At 41.7% G+C, this 13,297-nt stretch overlaps 1 protein-coding gene across 1 annotated transcript; it reads left to right on the forward strand.

Annotated features, from left to right (window-relative positions):
• Nucleotides 1-1,155: 1,155 nt before the first annotated feature.
• LOC119745768 (bifunctional peptidase and (3S)-lysyl hydroxylase Jmjd7-like) lies at nt 1,156-9,087 on the forward strand. Its single transcript, XM_038222365.1, has 7 exons — nt 1,156-1,403; nt 2,120-2,273; nt 3,779-4,053; nt 4,646-4,702; nt 5,863-5,958; nt 6,711-6,947; nt 8,044-9,087. Exons 1-7 carry the CDS (start codon nt 1,340-1,342, stop codon nt 8,139-8,141), a joined length of 981 nt encoding a protein of 326 aa, XP_038078293.1. The 5' UTR covers nt 1,156-1,339; the 3' UTR covers nt 8,142-9,087.
• The last annotated feature ends 4,210 nt before the right edge of the window (nt 9,088-13,297 follow it).

Genomic DNA, 13,297 nt, shown 5'->3' on the forward strand with positions numbered 1-13,297 from the left:
AGTTGCTCAATGCATGTACTGAGTTTCATATTTTTTCGTCGCTCGATGGCCAAGATCTTGGGGGTGGGGGCGGAATTTTTTTCAACAGCCGACAACATACATAATCGACAGGAATATGGATATCGGATGGGGTTGTAAATAAAGTAAGCCCTAGTGACGGGGTTGACCTGTCCCCATATTTGAGGTCCGAAGGCCAAGGACGAGGGGGAACCAAAATACTAGGACTGCACGTACAGAACTAGTTGAAGTATAAAAATTTCTACGCGAGCTCATTGGGAGCATGAAAAGTGCCCCAGTGACTGTTTTTGAAAATGGAGACAGTTTGACTTGAAAAAGGGTGGGATTGTATAGTCGTGGTGGTGTAAGTATAGTCGAGGAACAACTCCCTGGTTTGGGGGATTCCATATTATGAGGGCAGACTTAATATAATTTCGGTAAAAAAAATGGATGATATTTGACTGAGAAAGTGGCCAGGGATGCCATTTATAAAATGGCCGCATAAAGGCTTTGGAATAATCACTTTAATTCCGGGGTGAGTTTTTTGGTGTTATTTTTAAAATATAATTAATTGGCTAACCCCTCCCCACCAAAAATTTAAAGGAAATGGAAAGAAAGGATGAAGGACTAGACAATGATTTAATGTTGGTTTAAGAAAACCCCGGTAATGTCGGCTTGCATGTTATGTGGCCATTGTGATTTTAAAATGCTTTCAATGGGGCTTGCAGTGGTTCGTTGCAACTTTGGGGTTCGGGTGCAACTTGAAAGAGTTGGAGTGCCATGGTCTAGCGGTAAAGAACACCGGAGTCATGCTCTGGTGTGGCAGAGGCAAAAGTGGCGTGGGAGTTCGAGCCTGCTGCTGTGTGGACACTTGTGCCCTTGAGCAAGGCAGTAGCCTAACCATTATTGCTTCGGGCCTTCGGATGGGACGTAAAGCCGTAGGTCCCGTGTGTTGTGTAATGCAATGCACGTAAAAGAACTCAGTCACACTTATCGCTAAGGCCCGGTGTTTCTGGTCTCCTGTATAAACGCCCACGAGTATTTAGGAGATGAACTTAACCAACCATAGACATATAATAATGTATTATACTATGAAACCAGCCAAGAAAGAACTGGCCTAATTATTATTATTTTGTCATCCACGAGAGGGCGTCTTAGAAAATGAAGAGTGAGTAGAGAGGGCGGGCTTTGCAAAATAACGGGGTTACTTTCATGACTTTTCGCTCACATATCGATGAGCGAACTTCCAATTCTTTTCTGCTCAAGTTTCGAGTATTTTTGATTAACCAAACATGCATGAAATTCACGAAGTCGGGCCTTAAGGCTAAATTAGTCTTACCGAATGGACATTGGAGATGACTGGAGTTTAGACGACCACTTGCAGCACTTGGCTACGGAAGCGAGAGGTAACTAGGGCGGCCTAGGCCAACTTCATCTTGTTCAGTTGTTGGTCTTTTACTCTGGCGATCGTGTAGTGAAGGGCCCCCGTTTTGTTTTGATCAAATTACTTAGAGACAAAAATGTGTTTTATTGCTAAAAAATCATCTTCATCATAAGCAGACTTTTCTAAATTCTAAGGACACCCGTTTTGCAGTTTTGAACAGTTTTTCATGTTTTTGGGGGTAGAAATCACGATTTTCCCAGCGCGGTTCGTGCGGTTTAAATAGGTCATAGGTAGGCCTAGGCCTAGGCCTAGTCCATTGTGTACACAAATCAAGGAAAAAGATTTGCACTTGCAGTTGATAGCCATTCTGAATCAATTGAATAGAATTTTCTTGACTCTGCGAGGATTTAAGTCCTTCAATTGCCTGATTTCGGGCTTAATTCCAAGTTGTAATATTATTGGCACCATACAGTGATACACGTCTTTGTGTGTACTGTATACATGTCCCTCAAATTTCAGGGGAAAAATGTCGGAGTCCATCGGCATCTTTGACTCTGGGACCAGCTTTACAAAGGCTTTCCTTGTCTTGTTATATGTTTGAACTATCACAAGTTTCCAAATGTGAAGTTTATTTTATTCCGGTTTTTTGGGGTTTTTTTTTTCGCCACAGGTTTAGTAAAATTATCGATTGAATATTACTATTGTATTAATATTAGTTGATTATTGTTGACCTCCCAGATCTGTATCTTTCTGATGAGGTACCTCGCATCGATGGTCCACCCCCACCCCTGGGGTTTTACCGTGACTGGGTCTGTCCTAACAAACCTGTCATCTTCCGAGGATGCATCGATCACTGGAGTGCCCTCACAATGTGGTCTCCTGCCTACCTGAGGTGAGACTAAAACTCTCGTCAAATTTCCCGAAGTTCTGTTGGAGGCAGGTACATGTGTATATCTACTAGTATCCTGACGCTACTGATGTATTGAACAAAATAGATTTTTGAACAAAATCTATGGGAAGTAGGGGTAAAAAAGTTTCTGTCCAAATTCCATATATGGTGCAACATACATGCATTTGAAATGAATGACCGTCATTGAGGTCATACATAGATTCTGATCATATGACATCAAAGGGGGTCTGCTCATAAGTCCGACGCCTCATAGGTCCGACGCCTCATAGCTCCGACGCCTCGTAAGACAGACAAATTAAACGCCTCGTTTTTCTGTTGTCGGACTTATGAAACGTCGGACTTATGAGGCGTCGGACCTATGAGGCGGAATAAATAATTTGTATGCCTCATAAGTCCGACGCCTTCGGACTTATGAGGCGTCGGACTTATGATACGGCCCCATCAAAGTACCACGTGAGTGACTATCCAGTTTTCCAGTAATTTTACATAAAGTGACCGTGAATTCTTTATTAAATGACATAATGGTTACTACCTCTGCTGTTAATGGTTGTAAATCGTGCCCACTCAACACTGGGTGTTGGCTCGATGTGTTTTTTTTTGCACAGTTTTTACCATCCATCACAGCCTTGAAGGCCTGCCTACTACATGTACCTACTGCGCGCGGCACAAAGATGGACTGTGACACTGACTTTGTGGTACCGAATAGGCTATAGGTCATTTGGGTCGATGAGAGCCCTCTGAAGAAGAAAAAAAGTGGCATCGGGATACTGCATTTTACCTGTTACTATTTTGTCCTTGGATCAAGTACAGGCAGCTATATTTTAATATACAGCGCATCCCATTTGAAGCAGCAGAAAGTAGAGATTTTACCGGAGTTTTCAATTCCAATGTAATTTACTCCTAATTGAATCATTCTTAACTGCCTGAATTTACACCTGCAGTGCAAAGGTAATTGAAGCTTCACTCCTCATTTTTTATTTTTTTTTATTTATGCAAAATTATTGATTACTATTTCAAAGCATCCCTTTTGATAGGACAATCTCACCAGTATTCACGTCGCAGTGATACGTTGTACTGTACATGTACCTTCTTGGGCGTAGTGAGGGGGGGCAAGTGCCCCCCCCCCCCCCCTGGAAAAGCAAAAAAAAAAAAAAAGAAAAGAAAAGAAAAAGAGGCAGGAAGACAAAGTGGTGTAAATTTAATGAGTTGGGGGGGGGGGGCAAAATGTCCCTGCCCCCCTCTAAAACTGATAAATCGAGAATGTGTTGAGAAATACAAGTATTTTTTGGCAAACAAATTTTTTTGCCCCCCTCTAGAAAAAATCCTAGCGACGCCCATGAACATTATCTCCAGAAAAACGCATAGTATTGAGAGTGGCATAAATAGGGATGTGGCATTTTTAACGTCAATTTTGCACTTTTTCAAACTGCATGCTTGATTTGGCTTGTCACCAAAACAGTGCCCTTACTCGAAATGTGCCTCCACAGGGATAAGATTGGAGACAAGACAGTAACGGTTGCAGTCACGCCCAACGGCCTCGCTGACGCGGTCTACCAAGATAAGTTTGTGATGCCCGAGGAGAGACTGATGCCATTCAGGTCTTTCCTGGACATCGTTGAGGGGAAAAGTCCCCTTTCCCAGCAGGCTGGGAGTCGTAGTGGGGTGTTCTATGTCCAGAAACAGAACTCTAATTTACTGTCAGAATTCAGAGACATCATTGATGACGTGGAAACGGAATTACCGTGGGCATCGGAAGCTTTGGGTTAGTCAAATCTTTGTGAAGAAATCATTCAAAATGTCCCTTTACCCTAACCTCCCCAACCCATCAAACCCCAACGGCATGTTTTGTTGGAATCTGTCAGGATGGGTACAGTACCCCTAAACTGACAGTCTTTTACATTGGGTTGGCACACCTCCAGAATCAAAGTCAGAAATATGTGTGTGCAGTTTTCCATATGGTGTTGGAATTTGCCAGGATGGGTATGGTTCCTAGTGAATCATGCTTGGGAGTTAGGGTTAAAGACAGTACTTTTTTGCCTAAATTCTATGACCAATTTCATTTTCCTATCTGGTGTGAAAGTTTCTGCTTTTTTTGAATTTACGTAACAGGGTCTTTTAACGAGGGTTTCTGAATAAAGTGAATTTGTCCTCAAAACAGTAAGAAGAGTTTGAAAAATATGCTGATTGTTCCCAACTTGCATATTAAAAGAAATTGTTTACTTCGTTTCTTCTGCACTGATTGCCCCTCGTCCTCAGCTAAGAAATGTAAACACCAGTAGCCACTGAACTGGAAACGACTGTAATGAACATAATAATTTGTAAATTGACTGACAGGTGTTTTTTTTTCTCCACAGGGAAACGCCCAGATGCAGTCAACTTTTGGATGGGCGAAGCGAAGGCTGTAACCTCAAGTTGGTATTATTTGCACAAATTTCACTCTTGTTTCCTGGGGAAAAAAGTCAGACTAGGAGGTGCATGATATTAAAACTAAAAACCAACATAAATGGTCTTAATTTTCTTACATTGTAAATGGCATGGTTAATACAATTGGATACAAGAACACACCTGCTCAATTTGAATTTAATATTAGGCCAAAAAAAAATAATCGGTTTCTGGTCAGACCGAAGTTCCGGAATTGATGCGGCGACGCGGTTGGTTTTTTATTTTTTTGGTGGTTTTTTTCTTTTCAAGCTTGTATTGTACAGACAAGGTGGGTACTATTTTGCTTTTTTGTGTCCTCATTATACATTGGTGTCCTCCATAATTTGCCTTGGTGCCCTTTATCATTTGCCTTGGTGCAATTTCCCCATTCCTTGGTGCTCCTTGGTACAAAAATTTGAGGAGGTGCGGCAATAGAGGGCGCTGTTTTAGCTTCCGTGTTAATTTGAAAAAAAAAAGGTTGACGCGCATGATTTAAATCGACGCGCGCGCTGACCAGAGACCGAGTATTTTTTTTTTGGCCTTAGGGTTTTTTTTGGTGTTTTTTTGGCCCTCTGCTGACTGAATTTTATAAGCACTGTATGCTCTGTGCATTGTCCAAGCGCTTGCTAAGAAAAAAAGGGTTGGCTTGCTCAGGACTTTATACTCTTCCTGACGTAAAAGATTCCATTATAGCAAATGTCAAATTTGGTGGGTTTTACCTTGACCCTGTGTGTATCCCAACACTATTTTCGGTACGTCACATTGTGAATATGTTGTACACCACACACTCGCATATCTAACCCCCTAAGGGTTCCTCAGGACTACCCTGCTAAATCCAACATGGTCAAACGGTGACTTCCTGCTCAATCCAACAGAATCCAACTGTGCCTAATTTTTAATTGTCTGGTGGATCCAACAGAGTCCAACTTGGCGTTATTTTTCAGTACCCAACAGAATTCGACTCTGAATTTGTACATGTACGTTTGTACAAGGGGTTTACTGCTCAATCCAATAGGCTCCAACGGGTTTATGATATAGTTGGATCCTGTTGGATTCAGCAGGGTTAATTGTTTAATGGAAAACATCTTTACTGCAGGTGTAATAGTGGAAGACCAATATTAATCTACATTTTCTCCTTAACCTGGTCTAGTGCACAAGGACCATTATGAGAACCTGTACTGTGTCATATCAGGAGAGAAAGACTTCATTCTGCATCCGCCAACCGATCTACCCTTCATACCCTACGGTAAGTAAGACGGTTGGACAGATCTTTGTTCTTTCGCCACCAGTTGTGTTGTCACACTTTAAAGGCAGGCAGGATCATTTGAAATTAGCAAGACAAGCACCTGCTGATTAAAAGACGGAAACTTTGCTCGAGTTGAAGACGGGACTAGTATAAGATACTACGAAATTATACCACCTGAAACAGTAACACGTGGAAGAAGACAAACAGGGAAGGTGGTCGCGAAATGGGGTGCCCGCACTCGCACTTGTCTAGCTTTATCTGCAACTCACAAGGGCATAAACCCTGAGGGGGGGGGGATCCCCCCCCCCCCCCCCCCCCCCCCCCCCCCCCCCCCCCCCCCCGTTTGGCTGAAGGGGGGGATGGGCCATTGGATCATTCCCCTCCCCACCCCCACCCCTCCACCCCCCAACATTGTTGTGGTGAGAAACCAGAAATGCCAATTGTAAGCTTATATTCAAATTGTCCAACAGTTCACATGTATGAAATATCACCAAAAATGGAGAATGAACAGCTCAAGAGTTTTAAATGCATCGTCTGGATGTATTGTACATTTGTAAGTGCCCCAGTTTGTATAAGATGTACATTTGTATCAAAAACAATTTGTATCAAAAACATCGCCCTTATGTGTTTGTGATTGACTTATGATGGGTTTGGAATTAAACCCTTTAGCTTGCATTCAAGATTGCAGTGCTTTTAATCTAAGCCCAGAAATCCATCATCCATGTGTACACAGAAGTTTGACATCTTCACAGATACCTACCCAGCAGCCCGTTACAGAGTCTCAGACAACAGCAACTTTGACCTCATCAGTGAACCAGAAGTCGGCAGCGTGCCTTGGATCCCACTGGATCCTGTCCAGCCCGACCTGGTCAGATGGCCGGAGTATGGCCAATCACGCCCCGTCCACTGCACGGTGAGGGCAGGGGAGGTGCTGTATCTACCGTCATTGTGGTTTCATCATGTGAGACAAAGGCACGGCACAATTGCAGGTAAGGGCTGTGCCGTATATTCAAGTATTCAAATATTCGTTCAATTGTTTAACATTTAATCAATTATCAAATTTTCAAATGTTCTATCGATTGGCAGTGGTTTGTTATTTTTTATTATTTGTCATCAATTCAACTAGCAGTGACAAGTTGAGTGGCCAACTTCATTGCGGAAAGGTCCTTTTTTACACATGTTGAAAATATGTCAATTAAATTACCTTTCAACAGAACTTTTAGGTCATCTTGCAAAACAGTTGTCAACCAACCAGTGTCTGTGTCCAATTCCTCTTAATTGGCCCAAACCATCGCCCTTTTGAAGATCTTTATATATGAATGAACAATCCCGCCCCATTTTTCAATTTATGTGGGATACACTAATCTTGGTATAATCCTGTGTCTCCAAGCTTTCACAATTTACACAATTTTGAATGACCCTTAGACCAACGTGATAGAGTTCAAAGGTCATTAATGTCACATGGTCCAGCAAGCCTCTGAGTCATGCCAAAACTTAGACTGCATCCCAAATCTCTCAAGATTAATACCTAGGTCTTGAACAATCACTAATCCATGCATGGGCACCTACTGACTATAGGCATAGCCCCCTTTCCAACACGGCCTTACAGGACATATCTGGACTTCCTTTTACAGCAGACTATTATCCATTATGCTAGAGTATGTGATGATGCAAGACTTAACCGCATTCACATTGGACTGGTTTTTTTTAAGTTAACAACAGTCTCCATGGGCATTGGCATTGCCAGGATTTTTCTTGGAGGGGGGGGGAAGCACTGAAAAAGTTGAAACAGTCACTGGCTGAGGAAAAATTGAAAAGCGGTGGAGGGGGGGGGGACATGATTTGACACTTGGAGGCGCTGTTCATAAGCGTTTATATACATACTTTATGTTCAAAAACACATTTTAGGGTCCTTTCGGCAGTTCTTATTGCTAAATATACCCCTCCCTTGCCCCATCCTAGCGACGAACATGACAGTCTCTGTAAATTTGACAACAGTCATCTTCAGTGTTACATGCACAAACAACCATGCAAACACGGCTTTAAGTAAATGTAAAATCGATCTTCATTCATTGTCACTTGCAGTCAACTTCTGGTACGATATGGAGTACGACATCAAGTACAACTACTTTAAGTTTCTTGAAGGTGTGGTCCACCACAACAAGTTGACTTCAAACAGGTGACATCTTCCCAGAGACGTTTCGGTGAAAATTAAATAGTTACAGTCTTTTGTTCTATACATGTATATTTTGCTGTTTACTGATTCTCTGTTTTGGGTTTGTTTTGGGGGGCTCAAGTTAGGAGATAAATTTTCTAAGCTTAGGCCGTGGTTGCTTGGCGGGCTTTAAATCTTCCTTGCTAGCCTCCAGATTAAACATCTGACTTGCAGACAGTGCTCCATTAACCATGTTAACCCTATAATCCCCTTGAGTGATTTACTAGGAACCTTCCTCACTCTTACAAAATCCAACACCATATGGTAAACTCAACACCAAACTGTTGGACTCTGATTATGGTGGTATGCCTAACCCCATGTAATGCATTATCAGTTTACTAGTGCAGTACTCACTCCAACAGATTCCAATAAGCCATGCAGTCGGATTTTGAAGGGTCGCGGTGGTTGGGTGGTTAGGGTAAATTTGGAGATTCACAACATGGTTTGCAACAAGGTAAACATACATTTCTTGAATTATTAAATGTTTGTCCCACAGTTAATTACGTCCGTGCAGTAAAACCAAAAAAAAAATGAAAGCTTGCAAATAAAATATGTCATAATTACACCTAAAAAAATCAAAGTTAAAATTGGCTCCTCCAAAAATGTAGAACTAATAACTTATCTAGTACAAATGACCCACTTTTGTTAACGTTTTCCCACTGTTAGTACAGCACGACTGCAACCCAATATTTGAAACACATTCTTTGGACTGTTCATATTCAACAAAATTGTTACCAAAAAAGAACATTTTGTGAATCAAACAAGCACATCAATTTTATGAAGAACAAAAATATTTTATAAGAAAATTTGATATGTAAAAAACAAAAAAACCACATTGCTGTTTTGTAATTTTGTTTTTCGTGAGCTGTAGCCTGCCCTGATTTTACAACAAACAATGGGAATTGATCACTGTTTAATAGTGCACTGCCATCCAATCCGTTTCGTCTCTGTGTTCGATGACAAAGCTTAACATGTACGGTGTACCATCATCATTCCTCAACTGTCAAATTTGTTCACCAGACCAGGTTAATATTTGGCAAGAGGGGCAGGCTGGGGCAAAGAATGGGATAGCAATTAATTAAATTCCCAGGCCAACAAGAGCCGCTTTCTGGCGGATCTGTTGTTGCGGAGATTCCCTCTGTAGCTAGCTACCCACTAGAAGGGTCAAGTACCCGTAGGACGCATCATCAGCCCGGACTCCGTAGACCACGCTATACGGCCGCGAGAAATTAATCAGGCCCTCCTTCCATTTTCCTGTTTACCGAAAGCCGCAGGATGTCCAAGTTTTGCCATTTATTGCAATTTTCACAGCTTGGACGTACAAGATTTCGACAGTATGGGACTATTTATCGATAGGGGTGGCAGTTGCTCGTACTATGATACTTGTTTTTGTCTCTCGTTCCACGCTAATTCAGTATCGTTAGGCTTATTCTGCGATTAGAATGGTACGGGCACGTATGAGTGAGTGCCTGCCGTCACATCTTGCGTATATGTTCCAATACAAGGGAAGAGTTAATTTAAAAATAGGCTACCACAACGTGTCTTTAGGGTACACGTGACTGTAGTAGCAATTTTGTAGATATTCATCTTTCTCTTGTCTTTTCGAAGAATAGTAAGGTTAATATGTTATACATTTAAAATACTATAAAGTGTTCTTTCAACAAAACGAAAACAATTCACATAGGAATGTGTGTGAATTGTTTTCGTTTTGCTGAAAGAAGACACCTTTTTTGTGATCAATGGACCGAACTTTAAAACGGTGGTTGTGTTTAAAATTCCGTAACTTGAAAAGTACATGAGTGATTTGAATGATTCTTGTACTAAAAGGAAGCTTATTAATTGGGCTTTCATATCCTAGATTTTGAAAGTGCTACATGCAGAACTTCACTAAGCAAATGGTCCTGCCATTTGGGTTTCCTTTTATTTACTCACCCTGTGTAAGTGGCTTTCAGTCGTCTTTAAGGACGATTGTCGACACTATCTTATAAAATAAGTCTGCTTCCTTTTTCCCCATTTTTTCTACCTAAAACTATGATTTCCAATATATTGGGACCTACAGAAGTGATTTGATTAATGTTTATTTTTGGTTTTAGAAATATTTAGAATAACGTCGAGTGAAGTTGTGTCCATTAATAAGTAGATCTACAATTTGCGACATACGGACGATGATTTAGTCTTTAGCTTGCGAGAGAACTAATGGTTATTAATCGCAAGGACCGGCGATGGTTGACCTTATTTAATTGTCCCGATTAAATTTAGTTCACGATGGGATTGCGTATATACTGATACCTACTTGGTTTGTCAAAGATGCGACCGCACGCGTAGGTTGGTTGCCTGGGTGCGTAACCGCGATGGCAGTGTGGACATGAGAATGCCCAGATGTGAACTGACCTCCAGATGTTAAACTGTTACCTCCAATTATTGCATCGTCCACAACTTTAGTTGAGGCGTATCGGACATTGGCGTGACGACGGTCTGATTTCAATTTGCGGGGCATTGGGGCACTTGTTGAAGGCTTCTGTTGAGGAACTAGTTGCATCTTGCAGGGGGAGTTGGGGCAATTAGGGGGCGGCCTTTTCAGGACGGGAGAGCCTTGGTTTTCTTCAAGAAAAAAATGCTGTGGCACAGCCCCATGTCCCCATAGGCCCCTAGGTACTCCACCGGAGGAATTCACTGAATTGGGTCATACAGTGTAGATGTTATGCTATGTTGTGTTTTATTCCCTGAACTTTTTGAAGTGTAACTGCATGTAGTGAAATTAGACGTGTTTTTTTTTTAATGACAGGTGGGTTTGCCAATAAAGCCTACCTTAAAGATCACTCCGTATTTTGTCACTCCTGAATTGGAAAATGATGAATATATTTAGCAACTCAAATAAATAATACGTTTGTCTGTAGATAAATTGAAAAAAAAAACAATCTGATCATTTCTTTTTGATAATCATTAGACTGCATTTCACAGACGTCACAAAACGGATTATTTCAAAGATCGTTATATGCCTACATTTACAAAGGGTATTCTAAAAGAAAGGTCATTTCGGTTTCAACATCAAGCACTTTGAGAATGAGAACATTGCCATTGCCAAATCTGTGCCGTTGAGTTGGGGGGATAGGGGATAACCGAAATCCAAAAATTGCCCGGGGGGCTTGCTGGACACGACATTACACTAGGAGGCGCTGTTCATTATGCAGATGTACATCTTATGTACATGTATACTTATGCGCCTTAACCGTACATCAAAACTGAGCATTTAAAGCCTTTGTACCTTGTTTCCCCGTTTTTCAGTGCTATTGAATACATTTTGGTTGTTAAGAGGTTCGAAGAACGAAAAAGGAAAAAGGCGGTTTTGAAGAAAACCGCCTATTTTGTTTCTCAGTTGGGGGGGGGGGGGGGGTGATCCAATAGCCCACCCTATGGTCAAAAGTGTGAGGGGGATATACTCCCATCCCCCAGAATTTACGCGGCTGATTACACGGGAACTTACAAATGTGGAGGCTTTATATTTGTTTTTACCTCACTGGAGTCCTTCGTCAACGGCGACGCTATGCTATACCCCAATTAGGCCGTAACAACTCTTTCCATTTAGTTTGTCTGCGTGCTTTTTGTGCATGTGCCTATATTGCTTGATTAAATAGCTACCTGTTTGTACTTTGTTTTGTTCAATGAAATTTGATTAAGACAATTTCTTAATTGCTTGTTTTGTACTGCTTTGATTTCAATTGTGTTCATCCGACTCAACGCCTTCTGATCTGCAACTCAGACGTTCACCCTTTCCTCTCGTTAATTGCGACACCTGTACATGACAGCGTACGTACCTTCGTATGATTAAATATAATTCTAGGAGTATGAAGGAGCGATAAGACACGATAATTATGATTACATTTCCAACGCCCCGTCGTCAGTTACACGGAGAGCGTGTCGAAGCTGACGTTTTTCCCTAGAGTCGCGTTGATTTCCTCGTCCAATTCGAGGTTTTTTTGCTCGCGGTATTTGTTTCCCCTGTTAATGATTGCCAACCAAAACAAACAGCCACGCGTATCAATCGAAGTCCTCGGGAATTGAATGCGGCATTCCGGTGTATATGCCAAGTTCATCAGAGATGAATTGAATGATAGGATACACTTAAGGTCCCAAAGCAATTGTTTGTTAATGCAACCTAGTATAGTCACTGACCAGAATAAGCATTCGTTACTGACTTGCTGCCGAAATGGTACTTTGACTTGACTTTCCTTCTCTCTGGACAATATTTTAAATAGAAAAGCTGAAATTCGTGCTCAAATCTGTCAGTGGTGATTAAATTTCAATAGGTACGGCAAAGTTAGGTGTTTTTTTTGGATCCCCCCCGGAAAAGAGAAAAACAAGCAGTTTGATTTGAAGTGGAGCCTATTATTAATCTTTATATTAGATAATATTTGAAGGTGTGCTTGGAGGTGAGGATAGCAAATGAGTGTCCTGTACCCAAGGACAACTTAGTTTCCCCACCCCATCAGCCTGTGGGTCTCCTTCCCCACTGCTCCCTTCCAGCACACAGACAAGCCTCACTGATCATCCAGCACCCCTCGCTATAGTTTGGTGTCCACAGGCACCCTTCACACACAGGGGCAGATCCAGGAGTTTTTGCCCGGGGGGGGGGGGGGAGGGGGCAGGCACGTCAGATTTCTTTTATGCCCCAGTGGCGCAACAAGTTCATTTTTGCAGGGGGGTAAAAAGTTCGTGACAACAGTTTTAAAATAAATTGGTTAACATAACCAATCATTGGTTGAAATAGCCAACAATTGATTAATAATGTGTCTAACTAATCGATTGGTTGGACACACAATAATTGTTGATTACTTCAGCTCATGATTAGTTATGGTAACCAGTGTTGTTTTTAGAGTGAAGGGCACTCGCAAATAAGCGTTGAAACATAGACAGGTTTTTTTTCCTCCGGAAACTTGACCTTCGTAAATTGAGGGGGGGGGGGGGGGGGCGCTGTAAAATCTTCCAATAGGGGCACTGTTCAAATCAGACGATCATACTAGGTATCGGACAATAATGTGCAAATACCCCTCTTACCCCCGCTGGCTACGCCTCTGTGTCAGATTGTTTCATACAGGCGGTCATAATATAGGTAATTAGTATTAC

This window comes from Patiria miniata, unplaced genomic scaffold (genome assembly GCF_015706575.1).
Source record: "Patiria miniata isolate m_02_andy unplaced genomic scaffold, ASM1570657v1 HiC_scaffold_7, whole genome shotgun sequence".
Lineage (NCBI taxonomy): Eukaryota > Metazoa > Echinodermata > Asteroidea > Valvatida > Asterinidae > Patiria > Patiria miniata.